Consider the following 27,140-nt stretch of genomic DNA (forward strand, 5'->3'; position numbering starts at 1 on the left):
AGGAAAGGCCTTGAGGAGAAAGAAGGTTGTAAATCTTATCTGGTTTAAGACTGGAAATAAGAGTGAACTGTCTCAAATTGGTTTTTAGCTGAAGCCAGTAATTGGCAATGACATCACTTGTTTGTTAAAGGGTATAAAAAGTGAACTCTTACAGGGTTCATTGCTAATCCTGCCTGACCACACTGGAGCCAACATCCCAACAGCACGCCCTGGGTTTGGCCCGCTTGTAAGTATCTTGATCAGATGCTTATAAATGTTTTATTAGTGTTTGGAGGTAGTAAATTGCTTATTTTGGGGGCATGTTTAGAGCAATTGTATAAGTACCATGTGGCCTTTGGATTTAATAAAGGAATTTCTGGTTCAATTAGTGTTTAGTGATTTCCCCCAGATTAATATTAATAATTTCAAATATTATTAATAATTCCAACCCCACATACCTATTCTTTGAAAACTCTGGCTTTCATCCCTCCTTCCACCCAGACTTACCCATAAATTCACTAGTACTGGCCCCCACAGATTTAGCCTCCCACCTACACCAGGAGCTCCAGAAACATTTGCAGTCCACCAAACAAGCCTATAAACACCATGCAGACCAAGACTGGCCCCAAATCTGACCCTAGAGGGAAAATAACAGCTCTTAGCCCAGAACCTTAAAATGAGCCGCCCATCTACCACACTAGACTACCAATACCTGGGCCCCTTCAAGATTATAGAATGGGTAAACCCTGCGGCCTTCAGGTGAAAGATGTTCAAGTCCTTTTACTTTTAAAGCCCTATACCAAGAACCCAAAGTCAAACTTCTCCCATCTGCCACTGCCACCTACAACAGTCCATGGACAGGAGGAGCACTGGGTCCGAATCCTCAACTCTCCGGGAGTTAGGGGAAGGCTGCAGCGCCTGTGGACTGGGAAGGCTATGGGCCGGATGAGCAGTCTTGGGACCTGGTAGAGAACATCCGTGCCCCAGACCCATTGCGATAATTCCATCGGACGTACCCCAAGAAACCAGGCCCCAAAACTCCTAGGAGGCACCCTCAGTGGTGGGGGGATACTGTCAGGAATCGGCCTGCTGAAGAGCCAGTTCCCAGGCAACCTAACAAGTTCAGCTGGCCTGATTGACGGCACCGGATTGGTGAGAAGAGTCAGCAGACCAGTTCTTAAGCCCAGCAGCAGCAGCAGTTAGGTGGCTGCTCAAACCATCTGTCCATCGCAGCAATAGCTCCTGTACGTCCTTGTTCCAGCCCTGCTCCTGCCTCGGACTCTGCCTTGCCTCCTCTCCCTCCAGGTAACCTGGGGCTGACCCTTGACTCCGATTCCTGACTCTGGCTCTGACCTTCAGCTCTAGTATCTGGCCTCTGCTGCAGTTGAGAGCCTTAGCTCTGATTCCTGGCTCTAACCACTGGTCCTGACTCCAGCACCAACCACTAAGCATGACTGCCCATATCCCTGTCTCTGACACTCAGTTAAATATGTCCCTTTGTAATTTTTTTATCACTTTTATATTTGATTTTCCTCCCAATAACGTTTTTCATGAGGTACCCAGGAATATTGCTTGTAACCCACGTGGTGTTCTTGCTGAGAGAGTCCGTGTTCACAGCCAGCTGAGGCAGGGTTCCTGCAGTGCCCAAAAAACTCCTCCAGAATATAAACCATCCTTGAGTTTTCACTCACAAAATGCAAGTAAATGAGTGGATTTTTCATATCTATTCTAGCCAATTGGTTCATTTGATCATTGTGTCATCTATTGTTATGGTCATTGTAATCAATGGGTGCTAAATAGATGTAAAATGGATAGATGTAAATTAGGAGTATAAGATTGACGAGTATTTAGGAGTGATGAGTGTGCAGAGATAAATAAGTAAAGTGTGGCTGCAATGCAAGGCCTGCAGGCTGAGGCCTGTAAGATTTCAGTTTAGGAACTCTAGCCCTCAGGATAAGGACACTTGACGTAAGGGGGTGACCTAAGAATAACCCTATGCCAGTAAAGTCACAAAGAATGTGCCAATAGGTGATGTTCTGGAAAATAGACCGCAATGTACTGTTCTAGACTGAAAGACACCTGACTGTAACGTCATAAATTCTGCTTTCACCACAGATTACCCTGGGAACAGATTGATGTTAATAAAATGCTAGTGAGAATAAGGGGAGCTAAGAGAAAAACCTATGAAAAATGGGGCACCCCAACATTGATAGGGTGTGGAAGCACAGATAAGGAAAAAGAGGGTTGGAACCCTCATGCATATGCATAAGGTGTTAGGTGCGGTCAGAACTATAAGATAAAAGAGATTCCCTGATTGGGCAACAGTAGGAAGACCTCAGTGGAAGATCTCATTGGGAAGACCCAAGCAGGAACCATCCCTCTGTCAATGACCACCCGTAAAAAGATCCACCAGACTTTACTGGTTTCAGAGTAGCAGCCGTGTTAGTCTGTATCCGCAAAAAGAACAGGAGTACTTGTGGCACCTTAGAGACTCTACAATGTCTTTGGGTATGTGACTATGAATATGGAATTGGCTGTTGCTTGGGCTCTGGGAATGGGAGTGTAACTTATGACTAAGGTCAAGATTTTGTCACAATTATTTTTAGTAATAGTCATGGACAGGTCGTGGGCAATAAACACTAATTCACAGAAGCCCGAGCCCACTAGCAGGTCTGGGGTGGTTGACAGCCCGAGCCCTGCTCCTGGTGTGGTGGTGGTGGGGCTGACAGCCCCAGGGCACCCGGCTGAAGCTGAAGAAGTCATGGAGGTCTCTTAAAGTCATGGAATCCGTGACCTCCATGATGAAATCGTACCCTTTACATATGACAAAATGACCAAGATTTTTATTTATAACTCTGTTTGTGGTCACTATATTCATTCTTTGTGTGCTCCTAAGGCTCTCCCAATCTAAGAATTACAAAGGGTAACTTTCACCCTACTGATCTGGAAATTGTAGCACCATAAAAGGCGAGCTCACTCCTTAGGGTCAGGGACACTGTATTTTAACACAGAACCTCTATGTAGTGGGTGACATTTGCATTGGAAGTCAGTGAATTCAAAAGCTTATTAAAAAACTGTACCTATAATATGTCCTTTGGGTGGATAGTGCTGACGGGACAGAGTTAAGGAGCATTTTAGCACCTTAAACTATGAAGTTCTTCACTTTCAAATGTTGTTTTTATAGATCAAAACTCTATTAATACTTTGAAGTCATGACTATTTGTGTCAAATCTTTGCTATCTTAAAGAATTTTCTTGCGGCTTGTCTACACGGGATGTTACTGTACAGAAAGCTCGGGTGTGAATCTACAGTGCACTGGCTTAACATGCAGTAACACCCCCGGTGGCCAGTGCACTAAGTACACTTAATGCACTGCAGCTGAGAGGGAGCCTAACTAGAAATAGCCGTGTGGATGTTGCAGCTCTAGCGGAGGCTCGGGCTACCCACCTGAGCTCAGACCCAGGTGAGCTTGAGAGCCTGAGATGCCACCTAAGCCGCAGCTCTCTCAATGCTATTTTTAGCTCAGTAGCTCCAGCCCTGCAAGTCTGTGTACCCAGGCTAGGAGGGTCAGTCTCAGCTGGAGCATAGACATACCCTAAATATTTTGACGCCCTGGGATGCGGTGCATTAACAGGGCTGTGTAGAAAAGCCCTTAGTTTCTTATGCAGGCCTTGTGCAAGTCAAATGCTTTCTGTCTGTGTTGGTGACACTGGCTTCTTTCCAGGGCTGGAGCACAGAAGTTATCGTTCTGCCGCTTATGCCAGTGGATGTTGTGATAGACGCAAAAGGCCCTGCTCTGCCACCGACGATTATAAGAGAGGGTTTTGCGATGTTTCATTGACAGGGCTCAGAACTGGAACATGTTGTAAAGGAAGCCGCACAAAAGCTGATGGTTTGGGGTTTTGCTACAGATCTGTAACACACTAAGGTTCACCACGCTCAGGTTGACATTTTGCACCAGCTGGTGCCTGGCCATCTGTTCCAGTGCACAGCCCACTCTGGAGGACACTCTTGTGCTTAGTGTCTGAGCTAAACATTAGGGTGAATTGCAAAAGAGGTTTCTATCTCTCAAGTGATGTCTTGAGTACAGGTCTCTGAAGCAAGGTGGGAGGATTCAGAGCATTTCCAGCAAGCAGGGCCATCCAACTGGGTACTAAACCAGACTCGAGAGATTTAGGCAGGACATTACAAGCTTGAATCCCAGCCAGGACTGATTTTTAAGGACCTCCATGAAAGTCTAAATGAACAGGCAGCCCTTGCACTTCCTAAGTGTGGAGGGGAAAGAAACCAAACCTTTCACAAGTGGAGTCCTCTTTTCAGCTGCCCTCTCTTCCCAGTCATAAACCTCCCTTGCATCCCTCTCACCTGCCTGCCCTCCTCCTAGGCAGACATGCAATCCCAGTCTCATGAATCACAACACAGTATGCAAAACAGACTGTGACTCATCTCCCAGTCTGACCAATTGGGAAACAGAACGCAGATCGAGTGGAAACAGCAACATCTTCACCCCTTGGCCGTTGTAACCCAGGTGTCCCCATTGTTGCAGATTGTAAAGGCTGCAAAACCACACAGGCAATAGCAGGAGGAGGAGCAGGTAGGTGAGACCACACAGAATGTGGGTGAGAGAATGTGGTATGATTGTACATAAGGGACTGGGGTTAGGAATGGGGGAAGAGTATTTCCCAGGATGATCTCGATTGATGAGCCCATTTTGCAAAGAAGAATCTTTGGTGTCACTTAAGATCCCAGGTCAGTATGTAACAAGAGCTATTTCTTCCCTTGCAGGGAACACCTATGTCTTCTCCCCAAAGTCTAGTGTTTTGTAACTGAGGCACCAGCCTACCCATCTTCCAAAACTGGACCAGAATGGGGGAAACAGTTTCCTGTTCATATGGTCACCTGCAGAACCCATTCTTCCTTTAGGATCACATTTTCAAAAGTGACCAGACAGCACTTCCCATTGAGAACAATGGGATCTGCCGGGAATTGAGCACTTCTGAAAATCTTGCTACTTTGCTTGGGTGCCTAAATGGGAGATACGATCTTCTGGCAATCTGATCCCTGTTGCGGATGCTCAGCACTTCTGAAAACCTGTCCCTTAGATCCTCATTTCTCAGTGAATGACTGTCCGTCGATATCTTTGAGAAGGGCCTTTTGATAGCAAGTTATTGAGCAATCCCGTCAGAGCAATTGTCAATGGAGGAGATTTGACTCACTCTCAGTAGTGAACAGTCATGCGAGTCCAAAATGTTTAGTTAAGATAGATTTACTCACAAGTGCAGCACAAACTCACATCCCCCAAGAATTATATGACATGGAGGCAGGCTCTTAATAAACTAGGCTACAGATCCGGGGGTAGTTAACTGTAACCATCCCTAAGCGCTGCATCCTCCCTACTCACCAAGAGGGAAGGGGCTAGGTATGTTTTGCAGGCAGCATAAGGGATGAAAATGGGGAAATCTCAGGAATTCACATGCATTCTTTCCCTCTTCCCCCCATCCCCTTAAGAAATTCAGAGTCCCAGTTCTGACTCCATTCCTGAACTTCTCTGTTAAGCCTAGTTGTGTATGGCAGAGATGTCTGATCAGTGTGGCATTTTACCTGCTATCCACACTGCGAAACCAAGGGGTGAGAGGGGTGACCTAAATAGACAACTCCTATCAGTTACACTGTCTTGGCTTTTGTGGTTATGTCACACCTGTAATGTCACACCGGGGGATTTCTGTGAATGTTTTCTTCTGCCCGTCACACCACGGACTATTCAGGGAGCAGAATGTGAGAGCCAATCACTTGGAAACCCAGAGACTTTCCCGGCTGTAGATCTGAGGCAATGGTTCCTAGTGGCTACCACGCTGCCGCACCTAGAGGAAGACCCAAGAGCATCAGAGAGACTGGATCATTTGCTTATTAAGGTAAAAGAGCAGCAGACATCACTTAGCTGCAGGAGAAGTGGGGGGACAATGGAGGGGGACTACCTCAGGACATAAGGGTCTTTCCCACTCAGCTACCCCAGGCAGGTGGCTGGAAAATAGTGACCTAAAGGATGCTCTTGACTGACTGGGAGATATTGGGGGTAGTCACGAGAGATCTCTGCTGAGCTAGCACTGCAGAGACAGGACGTTAAAGGAGCTGCATCTCTCTGATGATCAGTGTGAGCTTAATTTCCTGTTCCTCTAGCTGGGCCCACCTGTGATAAACCCTGAGGTCCAGCTGCACTTATCAGAGGTTCCAGGCACATCTCAGAACCGAACTGATAAATTCCCAAATGGTCATGGAGGAGGATGACACAGAAGAGGCACCTAAACCACTGGGACACTATATTCGAGAGGGTAGGTGTGATACTCTTCACATTTGGGTCACATCCCACAGAATGGCTCCCTTCTGGATCAACCATGGAAGATGAATGGTCTTGTGCACAGACATCACCAAAGAACAATGCTGAGCTGCAAACTACTTGCAAGTGTTGTTCCTTCCTTTTATCTTTTTTGGCTAAATTTGGTGCAGGTGAGAGACACTGATGTGGCAGCCCTGGAAACTGAAGTCTCCTATTTATCCTCAGAATAACACAGCTTCAGGAGGCAGTGCAAAGTTCCCGCCCGCTGCCTGATCTGTGTTGCCCTGTCCCGGACTTGCAAGAACCCTGTATAGGAGCAAGAAGGGAGTTCAGTCCCCATGGCATGTTCGGTCCTGAGCCTCTTGGCTGAGACTACCAACAAGGGGAGCCAGCTGTGAAAGTGGACCCCCTTCATTATGTGAAATAGGTGCTAGTCTGAGACACCCCCCTCCCCTAGCTCATTTCACATAGGCCACCAAAGAGCCATCAAATGGGAACAGCTTTTGCTCACCTGGAGCAGTCACTGCATCATTAGTACAACTGACCTGAGATTTGATGCCATTTAAAAATTCCTTTAGACCAAGTTATTTCTTCTCTTGCCGGCTGATGTTTCTGTTGCAATGTCTGTTCTGACACACCCTTGGCTTTGTCTTCCCCTTCCTGCAGGTTTGAAGCAGCTGTACCAGGAGCAGCGACTGTGTGATGCCACCATAGTGGCTGAAGGAAAGAGGTTCCCATGTCACAGGTTAGCAAGGTTCTGCATATGCCCCTCTTAATTTCTCGTTTTGTTTAAATGGAAGATCATCATGTAAACATAACACAATAACCTGACATTTCTTAAGCACATAATTTAAAAATCTCATTTATCTCCAGTCAACCTTGTGGGTGGCTTTATTTGTCTCTGACTTCCTTGGATATTTCCTTGTAAAAATGTCTTAGCCATTTGCAAAATCTCTTTTATGAGCCTCTTAGCAAAGAGAAATACATGCTGCAGCCATTCAGCATCTAGACATTTGTTTTACTTCTTGTTGGTTTCATAATTGGGCAGCCTCTTGAAATCAAATAAATGTTCTAGTTACTCTCCTCCACGCTTCTTCTGTGGTTACCACCCACCCTTCCCTTTGTGTTACCTGTCCTGGTACCAGTTTAAATATAGCAATTTCCTTATTCTGAACAGGCTGTTTCACGCCTACCATGCACCTGAGTCTACTCTCACTCACACCGGTGTAATTCAGGAGTAATGCCAATGAGGTAAAGCTGGTGTGAGAAGGGGACCAAGACCCAGCATGGCAGGGGTGAGGGTGAATTGCAGTTGAAATCTTGTTTGATTTAGTTCATTTCTTGGTCTCTTTTTCTGACTGTCAATGATGCTTAGATGATTTCAGGTAGCTGTATTCTCAGTGATCTGTTAAAAGGGGTTTGCCTCACTTCCCTGACCATAACTTTTCAGAAAAGCAAGGGCCATGGATAGCCATATATATATTTGAATTGGGAATGGCATTTAGCATCCCATTTAGCCCTGAGTAATCCTTGAACCCAGGTGCGGATCACAGAGGGAGAGACTAGTTTTTCTTCTTGCCAGCCAGAGGAGGCAGATTGCTGAACAGCCAGGGGCATGGAGTAGTAGAACCAGAATCCTCTTCAGCAAGCCTGGAGAGGGCAGCATCTAGCACCGCAACATAACAAAGACCAACAGTAATTTCTGGGATGGAGGGGCAGGACTATCCAATACTTAGGACATTACAGAAGGTGATGGGGGATCTGGCTGCAGTGAAATTCTCTGTCCTTTATGAAGCAGGAGGTCAGACTAGATAGCCAAAGTGATCCCTTCCCTCCTTCAAATCTAGGGGCGAAATCCTGACCTCACTGAAGCCAATGGCCATTGACTTCAGTAGGGTCAGGATTTTGCCCTGTGTACCTGAGGTCCCAGCCCTCCAGGAGAGAACAAGGACGGGGTGGAGGGAGGCTAATGTCACTTGTGCTCTGATAGTCCCCTTTCCCGAAGGCAGCGCCTTTGCTCTCCCATTTCCAGGAGACACATTTGATCAGTCCCTCTGCTCCATTCCTCCCCATCTCTATTCAGAGTGGGGGACTCACCCATCCTAGGGCTAGTGGTAGGGGAGGGGGATCTGGCCAATCTCTGCTCCTGGAGAAGGGGGAACCATAACTCCTTCCAGCATTGGAGGAGGAGCTACATTAAGAAGCCCTCATAAGAGTTGCCCCTTCCTCAGACAAAAGGGTGGTTGTTGGACAGAAGGTCTCAAGGCCAGAGGCAGGAACCAGGAAATTACTGAGGAGCGAGGATGCCCCGCACACCCACCCTGGGACTCTGTCCAGCTTCAGAGAATCTCAGAAGGAAGAAAATAACCAAACAAGGGCACAAAACCACGTTGGGAATACTGGTTATAACTGGCCTCTAGTCAGAAGGCCTATCAGCAAGCCAAGGGGCAGGTATGGAACATGTCCTCACTGGCCAGCTGGATCAGTGCAAAAGCAATGGAGTTCCTTTTCCAGAGCCGTGAACATGCTCCATTGACCGTGTTTCCTCTCTCTCTCTGCACAGGATGCTGCTGGCTGCAGTCAATCCCTACTTTCGAGCCATGTTTGTCAGCTCCTTCAAAGAATCCCAGGATGGAGAAGTTCTGTTGCAGGACATGGCCCCCTCCACTGTGCAAACCATCTTACAGTATCTGTACACAGAGAAGATATCAGTGACTTCAGAGACAGCCCAGGCTGTGTTCGTAGCAGCCAGCAGGCTTCAGATCCTCCCTCTGCTGGAGATCTGCTCCAGGTAAGGCTGACATGGCAACAACTGTGATTATGCTGTAAATGTGCACAGTGCTGGCTGTTTGGAGAGTCCTGCCAAACAGGTCACGTTCCCTACCCAAGGGGGCTTGTGTTCCGTGGATCATTCTGTTCTGTACAGGCTGGTATAGTAGAAGGGCAAACAGGACAAAATCTGCCAGTATTTTCATCAAAACTGACGTGCACCTTGGATAACGGGGGTCTAAGGGCTCTTTCTAAGGAGAAAGCTTTGTGTGTGGGCTGTCTGGGAGGGTCTCCCAGATGTGATGGTGATTATGGATGTAGACAGGAAGTTGGGAACAGGCAGAAACAAAGGGAGTAGCAAGGATACAAGCCAGACGAGTACGGAAATGGGAGGTGGTTATTATAGGAACCCATAGAACAAAGTGGAGGTGGGGATACAGTACAGCATTGGATGCAAAACGGAGAAGATCAGGGTTAAAGAAGATTCAGAAAGTCGGGAGATGAAAATTATGTTGGCTGCATTGTTTTGGATGGACATGAGTGGGGATTGATGGGAGGGTGGTAAGCTGCAGAGCGAGAAGCAGCATTGATCACAGCAGGCAATAATGAGGGAATGAACTAAAGTTTAGGATGAACCTTAGAGACTGTGGAGGAAGAAACGGAGGATTCACTGGGAGTCTGGGTGGGAGTAGAGAAGGACTGAAGATGGCTGTACAGTTACAAGTCCAGTGGCAGAGAGAGCTTGTGGAATTGCTAAAGAAAGCGGTGAAAGGGGGCAGAGGAGAGGAAAGATAAAAGGCTCTTCTCTGGACATGTCCAGTTTGAATTAGTGGCACCACATCCAGAGGGAAAGGTAGCAGAGCCAGGCAGAGAATGTGACTGCCGGATGTAAGCACCTGGGTTAGAGAGGTAGGTTTGAGAGTCATCAGTGTGGAACTCAGAGTTGAATCTATAGAAATGAATATCAGTTTTGAGAGAACAGTGGGATGGGGTGGGGGGGTGCTCAGCGGTGTGTTTGAAAGAGAGAGAGGGAGGAGCCAGAGTTAGAGATCAGAGTTGATCAGGAATTTTTCAGTGAAACAGTTTTTCTTTGGCAAACAGCAATTTGTTGACACTGCAACTTTTCCCAGGACCATGGCAGGTTTGATGAACGTTTCCTTGGGAAGGATTATTTGAGTCCACAGTGGAATTTCTGGTCAAAGCCACAGAGACCCACCAACACCTCAGAAAAGCCTAGTGGTTAGAGCACTCACCTACGATGTGGGGGACCTGGGCTCCGGGCCTGCTTTGGAGCAGGAATTTGAACCTGGCCTCTAATCACACAGGGAGCGCCCTAACCAAAGGCAACTCTTCCAGGGTAGTCTGCTTTCAATCTCTCCTACTGGAGCTGTTCTACTTTGTCTAAATAAATATTCATTGTAGCAGGAACTTGAATGTGACACTCCTACATCCCAGCTGAGCATCCTGACCACTGAACTATAGAGTCAGCATTTCTCCTTCTCTCTGGTTTTAACACTGGCAAACTTTGAAAGCTCTCAGATTTGACCCAATGTGGAAAGGAAAAAACAAAAACCCAAACTCAAAAATAGTTGCAGGATGGACAAACTGTTTCCCTCCCAGCTCTGTGAGAGGATGATTAAAGTTAAGGGCCAGAGAGGGAGTAGGAGAGGATGCAAGGGAGATGAGCTGAGAGGGCCTGGCACAAATTGTGGGATTGGAGGAAGGCAAGAGACTATACTTTTCTGATCCAAAGAGATCTGGGAAGGGATGGTTCTGGGAAGGGGATAAAGAACAGGAGGAGGAGAGTTTTTGATGGATGGTGCCGATGTTTCCTTAGCAGAAGCCAGCTATATATTGAGAGGAGGTGGGATGGACGCTTCAGGAGGGAGTCAAAGGTTTAGAAAGGACGGTAAGGTTTGTATCCCTGGGAATCTGTGAGGAAGGAGATATAAAGGCTTTTGGCAAAGAGGAAAGCAGAACTGACAGGATACAGAGCAAACCCATGACTGGAAACAGCCACCCTTCACAGCTATCTGGATTTTTATGGCTGTACAGGGAAATCACGTGTCCTTATGTGAACCACAGAATTTTGCCTGGAATTTGTCTACATGGGTAAAATTTTCAAAAGCACATAAGTGCCTTAGGAGCCTAAGTCCCATTGACTTTCAGTGAGATTTTGGATCCTAAGGCTGGGATGCTGTAACGGGTCAGACTCACCCCTGCGGCACCTCCTGCTGGTCGTCCTTGGGAATTAGCTCAGTCCAGCGTTCGGAGCACCCTCTGCAGGCCGGTGATCCACCTGTCTTCTCCTGTCCCCCATGTCCCTCCCAGGACCCCGGTGCCCCTTTAACTGGGTCTCCCCCTCCCCAGGGGAACCCACACCCTACTATCCCCACTTTGCCTCAGTATTGGCCACTGCCAGTCATTCTCTAGCCCCACATCCTGGGGCAGACTGCAGTATCAGCCTGTTCATCACTGGCAAGGAGGGTTTGGACCTGCTGCCTTGGCCTACCCCTGGGCTGCCCCCTGCAACCCCCAGTACCTGTTAGCCCTCTGTTATGCCGCAGCCTGGGGCTTTCCAGGCTGGAGCTCCCCAGTTCCTCAGCCTGTCCCCAGCCCTACTCCACTCAGGTACCCGGTCTAGCTCCCTGCAGCCAGGCCCATCTCCTTCTGAATACAGAGAGAGACTGTGTTTCTTCTGGCTTCCCTGGCCTTCTTATAAGGCCCTGCAGCTCTGTTTGGGGCATGGCCCCAGCTGCAGTCACTCCTCCAATCAGCCCAGCCTAAAGCCCCTTCCCAGGGCTGTTTTAAAGCCCCAAAGTGCAGGAGCGGGTAGCCACCCCGTTACAGATGCATTAAAGGAGTTAGGCACCTGGAAAAATCACAGTGCTAGACAAAGCCTGAGAGAGGTCCTCTACCATAAATGGGCAGAGATAGGTGCCTCAGACTGCAATTCACAAAGCTAGCACGCTAGGCATGTAGCTGTCTCAGCTACAATCATAGAATTGCAGGACTGGAAGGGACTTCAAGAGGTCTTCTAGTCGTGTCCCCTGCACTCAAGGCAGGACCAAGAATTATCTAGACCGGGGTAGGCCGCATCCAGCCTGTCAGACCTTTTAATGCAGCCCTCAAGTTCCTGCCAGGGAGCAGGTTCAGGGGCTTGCCCTGCTCCACACATGCCATGGCTCTGCGCAGCTCCCGGAAGCAGTGGCATTTCCGCCCTCCAGCTCCTATGCGTAGGGGCAGTCAGGGGGTGCCGCACGCTGCCCCCGCCCCAAGCGCCAGCTCTGCAGCTCCCACTGGCCAGGAACTATTTGTTCTTGACAAATCCATGCTGACACTTATTTATCACCTTATTATCTTCTAGGTGTTTGCAAGCTGATTTCTCAATTGTTTGCTCCATTATTTTACCAGGTACCGAAGTTAAGATGACTGGTCTGTAATTCCCTGGGTTGTCCTTATTCCCCTTTTTATAGATGGGCACTAGATTTGGACTTTTCCAGTCTTCTGAAATCTCTCCCATCTTCCATGACTTTTTGAAGATAATCACTAATAGCTCAGATATCTCCTCAGGCAGCTCCTTCAGTATTCTAGGATGTATTTCATCAGCCCTGGTAACTTGAAGACATCTAACTAGTCTAAGTAATTTTTAACTTGTTCTTTCCTTATTTTAGCCTCTAATCCTACCTCATTTTCACTGATGTTCACTATGTTAGACATCCAATCGCTACTAAACTTTTTGGTGAAAACTGAAACAAAAATGTCATTTAGCACATCTGCCATTTCCACATTTTCTGTTGCTGTTTTTTTTCCACCGTCATTGAGTAATGGACCTACTCTGTCCTGGTCTTCCTCTTGCTTTCAATGTATTTGTAGAATGTTTTCTTGTTGTCCTTTATGTCTCTAGCTAATTTAATCTCATTCTGTGCCTTGGCCTTTTCTAATTTTGTCCCTACATCCCTTTGTAATTTGACCTTGTTTCCACTTTTTGTAAGAATCTTTTTTGAGTTTCAGATCATTGAAGATCTCCTGGTTAAGCCAGGGTGGTCTCTTGCCAGACTTCCTATCTTTCTTACACAGTGGAAGAGTTTGCTCTTGTGCCCTTAATGATGTCTCTTTGGAAAACTGCCAGTTCTCTTGAACTTTTTTTCCCCTTACACTTGCTTCCCATGGGATCTTACCTACCAACTCCCCGAGTTTGCTAAAGTCTGCCTTTAGCAAATGGGAGATGCTGATGAGAGGGGTGTTTCCTAAGCCCAACCCCTCTCAGGGAGACAGGCCCTTACATCCAGGCTTCAGGGAGACACCAATTTCTGCTTGTGATTCACAGCTGGGAACCCTCTTTGGAGTTAGGGAAGAGGATCTCCCTCAGACTTCTAGCCCAGTAGTTAGGATCCTCACCTGGGGTGTGGGAGAGCCCTACTTCAAGTTCCCCCTCTGCATGAGGGAGCTAAGTAATTTGATTTGGCATCTGCCACCTCTCAAGGGCACACCCCAGCCCCTGGCCTGTGGGATACTCTGATGTGGGGCTCTCACGGTCTCTCCTGTTGAAGCTCTTGCACAGTGGATAAATAATTGAAGAGTAATTAGAGACTCAGGATTGGATCTTGGGTCTCCTATTTCCCACATGAGCACCAGGGTACAGAGTCAGTCTCAGCCTGGTAATCCCTTTCTCTGTCGGAACGGTGGGCGCCTCAGGCCTGGTCTACATGGGGAGGGGGTCGATGTAAGATATGCAACTTCAGCTACGGGAATACCGTAGCTGAAGTCGAAGTATCTTATCCCGACTTACCTCCCGTCCTCACCGCGTGGGATTGATGTCTGCGGCTCCCCCACCGACTCCGCTACCACCGCTCGCTCCGGTGGAGTTCTGGAGTCGACGGGAGCGTGTTCGGGGATCGATGTATTGTGTCTAGATGAGACGCGATATATCGATCCCCGATAAATCGATCGCTACCTGCCGATACGGCGGGTAGTCTGGACGTACCCTGAGAGTCAGACTGTTGTTGCTATGTGCACTAGCTGGGTTTCTGTTAGTCTGTGTTTGGTTTGGTTTTATTACTAGCTGTTTCTTTGCTTTGTCACCTCCTCTCTTCCTTGGGGCTGGGGGGGTTCCCCATGGGGTCCACCTCAGATGTGTTTAGCCGTTTGTCTCACACGCATGGGGTGCGGTGTGCACCTGTTGTCTCCAGCACTGTGGAGAGTGCGGTGCTGAGTGGAGAGGTTATTGGCTGTGCTAATATAAAATCTGCATCTCAGATGAACAAATCTAGGGTGACTTTCCTGGCCTGGGAATCGATTGGTACAGGGAGGACTCTGGATCAAGGAGTCTTTCGTTCAAGTTTTTCCCTTGTTTACTCCTGCTACTGTCATTTTTTCCAATGTCTCCTCCTTCCTTCACAATTCGATGCTCGTGTCTGAATGTGCCTGTCATGGGAAGGAGGTTTCTGCTGTTAGGATGATTCCATTAGGTTGCAAGAACCCAAATGGGAGGCTTGTGGTGTCATTCCGGCACCGGGTTTGTGTGGTTCTAAATAACGCCGAACAGCCCTTGAACCTGGTTTCAAAGCACCACAGAGATGGGGCAGATTATACAGTGTTTGTTACCTCTAAAAATATGAAATGTTTCCTGAGTGGTGACCCTGGTCATTGAAGGGTCCCTGCCCACACACTGCTGGCTCAGGGGATCCTGGTGAGAAGGTGGGACCCCAGGATAGTGGGGAGTAGGCTGGGACATGAAGGGACCAGCAGGACACAGAACCTGCATCTGCACTGCCTGGTTCTATCTCCCCACCCCTCACTAGTGTGTGGTCTGTCATTGTCCAGGGTCCATGTTGTGACCCCATCACTTGGACCTAGACAGAAGCGAGTCCTTGAGGCTGAGGGGCGGCTCCCTGCAGAGGAACTACAGAGCGGTTCTAGAGCTGGGAGTGAAGAACAGCCCAGTGGGACCAGTTTATGCAGGACTATTTCTAAACAAGCGAAGACTTTGGAGCCCCATGAGCTGCTGGTAGCTGCTGCGGATGGAGCTGCGGGCCCTGAGCAGGAGGATAGTGTCGTGCTGGGTGGTGGCTCCATGCCTGGAGCTCCCAGTAGGGCACTGCCTTCCCCTGGAAAGGGGAGTCCTCAGGCCCCCAATCGTGCATGCTGCAGTGAGGATGCTGGGTCCCAGCCTGGGGCTGCACTGCCTGCCCCTCTTGGGGAAAGGGATTTGCCAGCTGCCCTCCTGAATCTCCTTTGTGAAGGAGAATGTTACAATGGCGGCTCAACGTTCTCCTGAGCTGCTGGGCACTGAGGGAGATGAAGAGGATGACAACGGTCTCTGACTCATCACTGGTCCCTGATGTCTCAGCTAGTCACTTGTGTCGGAAGGGTGGGTACCGTGTGCAGGAGATGGGTGACTTTTTGGAGACCACTAAAGGGAAGCGGGGAATTGAGGTCGAGGATTGATGTACAGCGCTTTGTTCACTCGGCTGCCCTTGTCTTGAGAGAGACCTCGGTTGAGTGTAGGAAACATTTGTCTCAAACCGTGGTTGAGGAAGATGAGTGAAGCGCCTCCTCTCCACCTGGTTACCTCCTTCAATGCCAATCTTCTTCCAGGTTTTGATGGACAGGCCTGGGCTCTTCTGGATTCTGCCACCACTCAGCAGGGTGTAACTGATTTATTGTCTTCCCATGGGAATTTATTTGGTGGTGTCTCCACCCCCTTCACTCTTTCCAGGCAAGGTCACCAGGGCAGCTGGGAAGGGAAATTCTAATCATAGGGTAACCCTTGTTTACTTGCCAAATAACACAAGAAATAACACAAATATATACACTATATTCAACACAGTAATTATACTAAACAGGAGATAAATATAACATAACAGGGTAAAACACGATTCTCAGGGTCACCGGTGCCCATGCTGATAATACTCGTAAAGTTCCCCAGTCACGTGACCTGATATAGCAAATGTAAAGTTAGTTTCCCGTTGGCACACGTACTTTTTTGGGGCCCTTGATTACCTGTGGCCTTGATACCTTCTGTGCAGCAGTTAGCAAGGTGGCTGACTGGGTTCAGTACAGCCCAAAAGACTCACGAGTGAGATAAGGTGGTAAATCCATCTGCAGATTTAATAGGCAGCAGGTAACAAAATCCCCAACCCCTGATGCCATGGCCTGAGGACACAGTTCAGGAACTAGGGGTCTCCCAATTTCCCTGACTAGCTTACTAAGAGATGGTGACTCTCAAACTCTGTGAATAATCCTCAGGGTCAGAGATGGCTCTGGACTCCTCAGTCACCGCAGGAGTCGGGCTACTGCTGGCCCAGGATTTCCCCTCACAATCAAGGGGCGCAGGACTCCAGGTGCAGATTACAAAACTGTAGTGACATACCAACGGTAGTCTCCCCCCGAGCGCTCAGACACACTCCCAGCAGGCAGCAGCCCTGGACTAGCAGCCAGAGCAGAGCTGGCCATGTGGTGACTGGTCTCACCTAGGGAGCTGGGCGGCTAACTCAGCCTGGCTGGGGGAAGTTTTCCCAGCAAAACTCTACGAACTGGGTGTCGCCATGCAGCAGGAAAGGCTCAAGCTGGGGGATTTCGCTTTCTGGTCTCCAGAGGCCAGTTCTCAGGGGGAACCCTGCATGCAGGCCTGGGACTCACCAGCTCCTCACACAGCCAGTCCTGCCCTTGCCCTGGCTGGCTCCAGACTGCTCCAAAATGGCTCCCCCCACCCCCATTCTGAGCACCCAGGGAAGCACATGCTGCCTTGGCTCCCGCTCCCTACCGGGGACAGTGTGCCTCTCCCTGAGCTGCCTGCACACAGAGCCCCAGGGGCCCAGGTGAGCTCCGGGCCGGGGGTGGGGGTTGGGCAGGGATTGCTCAGATATATAGGCTTCCCCATGGCTTTTTCTTTTTTAAAGCATTTCCACTTTTCATTCTCTCTCTGCTGCTGCTTGGTTCTCCCTTTCTAGTCTCTATGGTGCTGCTCAGCTTTGGCTCTCTAAATATTAACGGGTGATGGGATTAGGGTGACCAGACATCAAGTGTGAAAAATCGGGGTGGGGGTAATAGGAGCCTATATAAGAAAGTCCCAAAAATCGGGACTGTCTCTATAAAATCGGGACATCTGGTCACCCTAGATGGGATGGTCATAAAAGGGCACAACTCAGACAAAAACAGGTCAATGTTGTCCTTTGGCAAGAGACACACTCAGAGGCAGCTAGGGTCACCAGACAGCAAGTGTGAAAAATCGGGACAGGGGGTGGGGGGTTAATAGGAGCCTATATAAGAAAAAGCCCCAAATATCGGGACTGTCCCTACAAAATCGGGACATCTGGTCACCCTAGACCCCGATAATCAGGGGAACTGGCTGATGGCATGGGAAAGGAAAGCTTTCTCGAGCCATGGCTCCAGTGTCACAGCTGGGGTTACTGTTCTCTTTCCTGGGGTTCAGGGGCACAGATCCTGCCTGTGAATGAGATTGTGCCAGGCTGGCTCCTCCAGGTGGAGACACGTATGGGCACTATTGTTTTTAATCTTTGTACTGTGTATGCCCCCACACTGTGTCTCCTTTCTGCGGACACTTGCCCTTCCTATGCTTGGCTGTGGCCCTGATGCTGCTATTGTCCTGGGAGGGGACTTCACTTGCGCTGTAGATGATGTTTTAGACAGGAGCCATGCGGAGCCATGCCCTCCGTCGGCCAGGGAATTGCATTGTACTGCCTTGAGCTAGTAGATGTTTGGAGGTTCTCTCACCCCACTGTTAGGCCGTACACTTGGCTGAAGGCTGCTCCCAACCAGGTCTCAGGGGATAGACTGGATCACTTTTATAGCATGAAGTTCGGTCTTCCATGTCTCCCACTCACTTGTCTGACCATCACTGTGTTTATGTCAGTGTGTCTCTTCCTGCCTATGCTTCCCACTGGTGCCTTAATATCAAATTATTACTGCCCTTGAATTTCACCCAGGTATTAGCTGTGTTTTGGGAGTGTTGGCAGCAGCACAAGCCCCTGTATGAGTCCCTGAGTCAGTGCTGGGGTGTCAGGTCCAGATCCAACTGTTCTGCCAGCAGTAATTCCCAGCTGCCACACAGTCCTTGCATCAGACCATGAGTGTCCCGGCATGAGATACCTTGGGCCTTCATGGCAACCTTGACATGGGAAACCCAGTGTAGACTCCCTAAGCCTTAACTGGCTCTCAAGGCACTTCTTGGAAGAGCAGGTGCAAGGAGCATCTGATGGCTGGCCCTGCTGAGATCCAGAAAGCAGCTGTTTCTTTCTACAGTGTTCTGTATTCACCTGAAGCCTGGGATCTGCTGGCAGTGGAGGAGCTGAACCAGGGATTATCCCCATCTGACTGGTGACGAGCAGCAGTGCCTGGGCACCCTGCTGTCACTGTTGCTCTCTGTTGTGGTCCAGCAGCTCTCGACAGGCCAGGCCCCAGGTATTGATGGGCTGCCACCTGAATTTTACAAGCCTTTCTGGCATTTTCTCAGTCCTGACTTTTTTGTAGGGGTGCTGGAGTGTACCCAGGAGAAAGGGCTGTCCCTCAGCTGCTGCAGGCAGTGACCACCCCGCTACACAGGAAAGGGGATCTCTGTGACTTATGGAATTGGACACCTATTTCCCTTCTCTGCTCTGATTATCCTGACTATCCAGGGCCTTAGCCAACCAACTAAAAGAATCTCTGGACTCTGATACACCCTGATCAAACATGTCGTATTCCTAGCCACTGTATTTTTGATCATTTGTTTTTAATTTGTGATGGTATTTACTGTTAACAAACTTTGTAATCTGGATGTGGGGCTTGTTTCAATGGATCAGGAGAAGGCCTCTATAGACTTCAGTATAATTATCTTTTAACAGCATTAGAAGCTTTCGGGATTGGGTCAGTTGCTCTTCGAATATATTTTTTTGTACCACAACATTTTCAGTGTCCTAAAGATTAATAGGGGTCTTTCTGCTGCTTCCCCTTTTGCAGAGGCATTCATCAGGAGTGTCCTCTGTCTGGGCATTGTACTCTCTTAGTTTGGAGCCATTCCTGCTCCTCCTCAGAAGCCATCTGACTGGCCTTTCTGTGCCAGGGTGCTACATGCCTTCCTGGTTCACCTCTCAGCCTATACTGATAATAGCTCCATTTTTATTACATCTGACAGTGATGTGCAGGCATTTTGCACTTGTTTACAAGTGTAAGAACAAGCATCTTGTGCCCACATTAACTGGGCTAAGAGCTCATTCAAATGTACTGGGCTTTTGGCAGGGTAGTGATCCCTCTTTCTTGTCCCAACAATTGCAATGAGGCATCTCTGGCATTAAGGAATTGGAGGTCTTTTTTGGATCTGAACAATATGTGTTAAAGAACTGGGAGGGGGTTGAAGGGCGGGTGCAAGGCTTCTTGCAGAAATGCTGCTGGCTCCTTTCTGGACTCTTTTTGGAGAAGGGTTTTGATTGCCAACAACCTTGTGATCTCCATGTTGTGGCACCAGCTAGTGTGTCTGGACCCTTGCTGAGGCCTTCTGGACTGGATTCAGATGCATATTCACTTTTTTTTTTTTAATAGCTACCACTGGTTGCATCCTGCTTTGCTGTTCCTGCAATTAGATGCAGGGGCCAGGGCTTCATTGACTTGTCAGCAGCGTGGCAGCCTTTTGCCTCCAGTCTGTTCAGCAGCTGCTGTGCTCTGATTCCCTGCTGGCCTGAAAGTCCCTTGTTTTCTCTCCCTTCCGTCTTGCTATGGGGTTGGGCTTTGACTATTTTTGCTGGCACCTGGTCGATTACAGAATCTAGATTTTCCTCCATTCTATAATGGTCTTTTTAACACCTGGCAACTTCTGCAAAGTGCACAACCGGACCAGGTGTTTTCCATTTTATGGCTGTTGGAAGAGCCACTGTTTATTAACCCACTTTTTCCTGCTGAAGTTCTCTCCTGCATGAGCCTATTTTCTGCCTCTACTTAGACTGGGTTGACAAAGCTCTCACCTGATTGTTCCTCGTTGGTCAAGCTGGAAGTCTTGCTGTTCAGACCTGAATCTGGTCTGTGCATTTGTTGGAGAAAGTCCTCTCTGAATTTCAGGCGGCGCTCCCTCAGCTGGCTGCTCAGTATTTGCAGGAGGTTTTGGCTGGGATTTTTCTAAGAGGCAAGCCTGTGTTTGCCTCACTAGCTGTCTCCCCTTCTGTGCATGAGATCCTTGTACAACCGAGCAGATTGTTGTCCTGGAAGAGTTTGGTGAATGTTCCTTTTGCAGCCATGACCAAGAAGCAGCTCTATGATACTTGTGTCAAGGTGCGGCATTATGCTGCCCTCTCTAATCTCCCTGATACAGCCTGGAGGATGCCTTTGTCCCTAGGTGTCTCTATGCCCCCAGCTTGGAGGATGTTATACAATGTCCTCTTCCTAAAGGTTCCTGCATGGCATTGTAGCACCCAATCATTTTGCACACCATATTATCCATGAGATGTCCATGCAGTGCCCCTTTTGTTTGTCTTCAGACACAGGCTACTTATGTCAGGATAAGTTCTGTCGCTCAAGGGTGTGAATAAGCCACCCCCTGAGCGACGCAAGTTACACCACCCTAAGCGTCAGGGTGGACAGCACTGTCTTCTCCCACCGACATAGCTACCACCACTCGCGGGGGCTGGTGTCATTAAGTCTACAGGAGAGCTCTTCCCATCGGCTTAGAGGGTCTGCACTAGTAGCGTAGAGCGGTGCAGCTGCATCAGTGCGCCTGTGGCGCTGTAAGCTCTGTAGGATAGTCATAGCCACAGCGTTTCAGCTCTTCCTACGTGTCCCCGTTTGATTCTATTTTTTATTTTTTTGCAGCAGATTTTCAGCAGTTTGGGCCTGGTTTCATGCCAGAGTGAGATACAGTGCTTGCATTCTGCTCGTTTCTTGCCTGGCTAACTTTTTGCTGGGTCAGGCAAAGCCATTTTGAAATCTCGCCGGAACAGAATGGCCGGGTTACAGCGGTGTGATGGGCTAAGGCTGGTCCGGGCACAGCTGTCCAGATTGATCACACTTTTTAGAAACTGACTTACCACCTGCAAACTTTTCAGTTGACTTGGTATGTTAACTATATTTTGAGTGAACTAAGTTCACTCAAAATATTGTTACTTTAGTGACGATACTTTAGTGATCCAGGTTTAATGTTTCCTTAAGGTGTGTTTTGATTTGTGTTTTTGTGTATATATTGTAATTTTATAACATTTTTAAATACTTATGATGTGACTTCATGTGAATAAAGGTGTTTTTCTTGTCCCCTCTCTCGTTTAACCCCCCCCCCACACACACACACACTCAGCTGGTTTGTATGAACTCACCTGAGGGGCCTGACCCAGTAGGTGGCCTCTGAACATGCTGACCGGATTGGGCCTTACATGACTTAGGTAGCTTATCAGCTACCTTCCCCGGTTTGTGAATTGCTCTGGGCCTTAGGTGGGAGATGGGCACCCAGACGCCCACAGGGAGGCAGCCATGTGCATGTCCAGAATCAGAAACCTAGGTGCCTAGAAAACTTTCAGTGGAGAAATTTAGGCACTGAGTGAGTTTAGGCACCTGCAGGGTTCAGTGGGAGCGGGGAGGGTTGTGCATGGCAAGTGGTACCAAAACCAGGACTTAGGCACCTCAAATAGGAACTTAGGTGCCTAATTCCTTTTGTGCATTCAGGTTTAAGTGCCTATGGGCTTGTCTACACTTAAAACATTACAGCCGTACCGCTGCGCTACTGTAGTGCTTCGGCAGAGACATTGATGGGAAGAATTCACCCATTGGCGTAGGTAACCCGCCTCCCCGAGAGACAGTAACTTGGCTGATGGATGAATTCTTTCATCGACCTAGTGCTGTCTACACACGGACTTAGGCTGACTTAACAACACTGCTCAGGACTGTGGATTGTCACGCCCTTGGCCGATACAGTTAAACAAACTTAATTTTCTTGTGTAGACCCAGGCCTAAGTCTCTTTTGAAAATGAGACTTAGAGTCCTAAATCAGTGAGATATTTTTGAATATTTTACCCTATATCTATTTGAAGCCAATTTTTAGTAGAACTCTAGTTTGTAAATCACGTTGAGGTCCTCAAATAACAGGTATTCTCTAAATACAAAGTCAGTGGTGCCAAACACCCAGCCTATGGGTCAGACCCGGTCCCTCAGGGTCAGACTCTACGTAGAAGCACCATTGCCCTCACTGGAATTACATTGATTTACACCAGCTGGGAATCTGGTTCAAGATTTTAAAGTAATGTAGGTGGTGGTGTATTAATTTAGATAGAATATAGGGGCTAACGAAATTAACATAACCCAGTGACTGTCCAACATTAAAGAAGGTCTGGGGTTTGGTATACAGACACCTCAGCCTGCTTAGTACTATGGCAAACGCGTCATTAAACATCATTTTAACCTTTCTTTAAAGATAAAGAAAATGAGGAAAAACAGTTACTACTTTACCTTTCCAATGCTTTAAGTCAGGCTTTCATTGTAACATTATTCCCTTTTCCTTAGCTGGAGAGGGTTTTTAGAAGGAAAAAACCCTTGTTTTGCAGTCTTTAAGATGGTATCAAAGATGGGGATAACTGTCCTTGGGTTGAAGGGAAGAAGTTGGTTGAGATGACCTGTGGCAAGTCCCACCCTGTTTCATCCCAGCTGGTAGTTGGATTCAGCTGAAGCCAATAGAAGTGCTGATGTCATGTGGGTCACTTTCTCTGGCCCAGTCTGGTCAGGACATCTCTCAGGAGTAGGATGATGAATGCCTGGAGTCCCAGGGGACAGTAGGGGTGGCAGCCAGGCTGGTGAAGTTTGCTCTAGTAGCTGCCATCTGTTCTTCTCGTTTTCCCCAAAAAGTATCTTTCTTAAAAGACCCAAAAAGGAAGTGGTGGGTGGAATAGCCCATCCTCTCATTATTTTGTACATCAGTCAGTCTTAGTTTCCAACACTCCAATTTTGATTCATCAGTTTTTGGAGTTGCTTACTTTCTTCTTTACCAACCATGATCTTAACACAGTCTTTGAGTTATATCAGGCGTCCTTTTTGTTTGGACTAATTACGTTTTTCTGTCTGGTATTCTTGCACCTGTTTATAACATTCTTTATTAAAAACAACTTGACTACTTTTCATGGTTAATTCCCAAGCAAGTAAAAAGTGATAGGCCCATTTACTACAACAGTGCGTAGTCATCGCTGTTGTGTGCACAAATTGGAAATTGCGGGTGAGTACATGTAAGTGTTATGTTCATGGCATATACACAGAGAAGTTAGATAAAGATATAAATACTCTTGCAGGAAGGTTACAATGTGACATAAGAACATAAGAATGGCCATACTAGGTCAGACCTATGGTCCATCTAGCCCAGTATCCTGTCTTCCAACAGTGGCTAGTGCCAGGTGTTTCAGAAGGAATGAACAGAACAGGTCATCATTGAGTGATCCATCCCCTGTCGTCCATTCAGAGCTTTTGGGAATCACAGGCTAGGGACAGTCAGAGCATGGGGTTGATAGACCATTGATAGACCTATCCTCCAGAAACTTATCTAGTTCTTTTTTGAACCCCTTTATAATGTTGGCCTTCACAACATCCCCTGGCAAAGAGTTCCACAGGTTGACTGTGCATTGTGTGAAGAAGTACTTCCTTTTGTTTGTTTTAAACCTGTTGTGTAGTAATTTCATTGGGTGACCCTCTGGTTTGTATGTTACATGAAGGAGTAGATAACATTTCCTTATTTACTTTCTCCGCACCAGGCACGATTTTATCAACTTCTATCATATCCCCACCTTTAGTTGTCTCTTTTCCAAGCTGAAAAGTTCAATCTTTTTAATAAAAGAACAGGAGTACTTGTGGCACCTTAAGGTGACACAAGTACTCCTGTTCTTTTTGCAGATACAGACTAACACGGCTGCTACTCTGAAATCTTTTTAATCTCTCCTTACGCAGAAGCTGTTCCATACCTTTAATCATTTTTCTTGCCCTTCTCCGTACCTTTTCCAATTCTAAAGTATCTTTTTTGAGATAGGGCGACCAGAACCCCACACAGTATTCAAGGTGTGGGTGTACCATGGATTTATATAGTAGCATTATGATATGTTCTGTCTTATTATCTAGCCTCTTCCTAATGGTTCCTAACATTGTTCGCTTTTTTGGCTGCCGCTACACACTGAGCGGATGTTTTCAGAGAACTATCCACAGTGACCACAAGATCTCCTTCTTGAGTCGTAACAGCTAATTTAGACCTCATCATTTTATATGCATAGTTGGGATTATGTTTTCCGATGTGCATTACTTTCCACCTATCAGCATTGAATTTCATCTGCCATTTTGTTGCCCGGTCACCCAGTCCTGTGAGATCTCTTTGTAAGTCTTCACACTCTGCTTTGGACTTAACTCTCTTGAGTAATTTTGTATCATTTGCAAATTTTGCCACCTCACTGCTTACCGCTTTTTCCAGATAATTTATGAATATGTTGAACAGCACTGGTCCTAGTACAGACCCCTGGGGGACACCACTATTTACCTCTCTCCAGTGTGAAAACTGACCAGTTATTCCTATCCTTTGTTTTCTGTCTTTTAACCATTTACTGATCCATGAGAGGACCTTCCCTCTTATCCCATGACTGCTTATTAACGCTACTTTATTTCTTAGAATTCAGAACAATGTCCCACAAGAACCCCAAAACAGAGAGGCAGCTCACTCCGCTTTAATCTAGGCTGGCTGTCAGCAGACTGACTACTCCTATCCTCGAATTGCATGCTTCCCCTTTGCCTGGACCAAGAAACTCCCCTGAAATTTTAAGTGACAGCATACAATTTTGACAGTTTTCAATACACTACAATACATGATTGGCAGATATCTTAGATTGATCGATCGATCGTATGGGGATAGATAGATGTGGTGTGTGGGCATAGATTAGACTGTATGGGGATAGATTAGATTAGATTAGACAGATGTGCTAATGGCCAGACAAACAAATAGGCAGAACTAGCTATGGTCCTAAAAGTGCCCTGAACCATGTTTTGCCATTGACTAATGCTGAATGCAACAGTAAGTTTCCTAACTCAAAGATAGTTAATATATGAGGGTCACGCTCTAAGCCTGATCTTTGCACAAACCTCACATTGTTTCCAGTGGAAGAGCTGTGTGAATTGAAGGTGGTATCTAGTTTAAATACGTATCTGGCCCGCATAACCAAAGTATCTGAGCACCTCACTTTAATGTATTTATCTGCAAAATACACCTGTGAGGTAGGGCAGTGCTGTTCTCTGCATTGTACAGATGGGGAAACTGAGGCGCAGAGAGTAAGTGACTTGAACAAGGCTTCACGGAGAATCTGTGGACTGGGTCACAAATCTTCATTAAATATGTAATTTGATCCTCTCCCTTAGAATGACTTTAGCTCCTTGTATTAAGTGTTGCTATTACCCCAATGTCTAAGGGAGAAGTGTCTCACACTTGTGACATCCCCAGTAACATTTATCCCCATTACTTTCACAGCTTTCTTCTGGAACAAGTTTCCCTTGAGAATTGCCTTGTGCTTTATGAACTGGGTTATGCCCATGGTGAGCAAGCTCTGCTCCGAGTAGCCATGAGACAGATCAGCCTGAATTTTAGGCACCTCTCTCTGGAGGACAAAAGCTTCCTACATCTGAAACCCAGCACTTTGATTAGCATCATCTCCTCAGACAGCCTGGTGGTCTCTTCTGAGATAGTTGTCTACCGGGCAGTGCGACGCTGGATGAAGTTTCAAACTTCCAACCGCCAGCCGTTCCTGAGTAAGATAATGAGGCATGTCCGCTTTCCACTCCTTACCCAGGAAGAGCTCCGAGAGGTCCAGTTAGAATCAGCACATTGCGGGGACATGCGGTTGAGATGGAAGCGTCTCAACAGACAAGAGAGGTTGCAGGAGTGTGGAGGTCTTAGACAGGGCATGTACAATAAGTGTATTGTGTGCGTGGACCTGTTCAACATGGAGGGCCCAGAGCTGAAAACGAAGGATTTTCAGGTAGGCTGTTTTGACCCCCAGACAGAAAAGTGGGAAAAGATGACGCCTTTGAAATGCCTGTACTGTGCTCGCTGCCTGGCAGTGGCAGATAAGCTCTACGTAACCGGAGGTGTGCACACAGATGACACTTATTCAGATACTCTCCATGAGTACAGCTCTTTCAGAGGCCGGTGGACACAACTCCCTTCCATGTCAATGCCCCGTGCTTCACATGGGTTTCTAAACTGCAGCCAGAAGCTTTATGCTGTGGGGGGCTGGTGCAGGTATGAAGATTATCTCGATTCTGCAGAGTGCTTTGACTTGATGGCGAAGACCTGGACTCCCATCTCTCGGCTGCCATACAGTCTGAGCCATTTTGCCGCCACAGTGCTTAAAAATAAATTGTACCTGATAGGTGGCGTGACAGACAAACTGGGCTCTTGGTATGTTTCCAGGAAGGTTTTGATCTACAAAGTTAGCTCCAATGTGTGGACGCAGGTGCTTCTGGATGCAGAGTGCTACTGGTCGGGAGCTGTCTCCATGAATAATGGGATATATGTTATTGGTGGGTATTTTAGGAGCAGAGTGAGACATCATAATGAGAGATGGCCTGATTCAGGAAACCTGCATTGCAGTCGAAAGTGTTTCTTCCTGGATGAAGATGGAAGAGTGGACAAGGATGTCGTGATCCCAAAGTTGCCAGTTGAAATTGCTGGCGCTGGTGTGGTGCGCTGGAAGAAGAGGATCTACGTGCTGGGTGGTGAAAATACATATTTATATAATAACCACGAGGGTGAAAATGAAGAGGAATATTATAACACAATTTACTATTGGGAACCTGGAGACCACAGATGGACTCAGTGTCTGGAAAGACTCCCTTTTAGCAACTGGGGAATCAGCGGATTTGGGTGTGCAACGCTGAAGTTGCCCAAAAAAGCTATTCTGTCTCTTTTTCGAAAGACATCTGTAGCCCTGACTGCTGTTGAGTTATCAGAGAGTTAGCGGCTTTTTATCCACGTGCCAGATTGCCTCATGGTCAGTGTATCCTGTCCCTAAAGCTGCATTTGCGAAGATCACCTGCCTGTACCTTTACTGTGTGTTTACCTGTGTTT

General features: G+C 47.5%; 1 protein-coding gene and 1 long non-coding RNA gene across 6 annotated transcripts; one reads left to right on the forward strand and one right to left on the reverse strand.

Moving 5' to 3' along the window:
• Positions 1-4,473: 4,473 nt before the first annotated feature.
• LOC120387949 (kelch-like protein 6) lies at positions 4,474-27,104 on the forward strand. 4 transcript variants are annotated; one of them, XM_039509374.1, is made up of 6 exons: positions 4,474-4,573; positions 5,745-5,891; positions 6,157-6,308; positions 6,980-7,058; positions 8,877-9,104; positions 25,542-27,104. In XM_039509374.1, the coding sequence occupies exons 3-6, from the start codon at positions 6,245-6,247 to the stop codon at positions 27,028-27,030; spliced, it is 1,860 nt and encodes a 619-aa protein (XP_039365308.1). In that variant the 5' UTR covers positions 4,474-4,573; positions 5,745-5,891; positions 6,157-6,244; the 3' UTR covers positions 27,031-27,104. The 4 variants fall into 4 exon arrangements, with proteins under 4 accessions (XP_039365308.1, XP_039365311.1, XP_039365310.1 ...); XM_039509376.1 differs by having other exon boundaries at positions 4,539-4,594; XM_039509375.1 differs by lacking the exon at positions 4,474-4,573 and adding an exon at positions 4,601-4,728.
• Positions 4,518-13,956, reverse strand: LOC120387950. 2 transcript variants are annotated; one of them, XR_005590450.1, is made up of 3 exons: positions 13,875-13,956; positions 6,859-7,030; positions 4,518-5,840 (listed from the first exon to the last, which is right to left on the reverse strand). It is a non-coding gene; the product is annotated as an uncharacterized LOC120387950 (long non-coding RNA). The 2 variants fall into 2 exon arrangements; XR_005590451.1 differs by lacking the exon at positions 13,875-13,956 and adding an exon at positions 11,300-11,354.
• Positions 27,105-27,140: the final 36 nt, after the last annotated feature.

Source organism: Mauremys reevesii, linkage group 21 (assembly GCF_016161935.1).
Source record: "Mauremys reevesii isolate NIE-2019 linkage group 21, ASM1616193v1, whole genome shotgun sequence".
NCBI lineage: Eukaryota > Metazoa > Chordata > Testudines > Geoemydidae > Mauremys > Mauremys reevesii.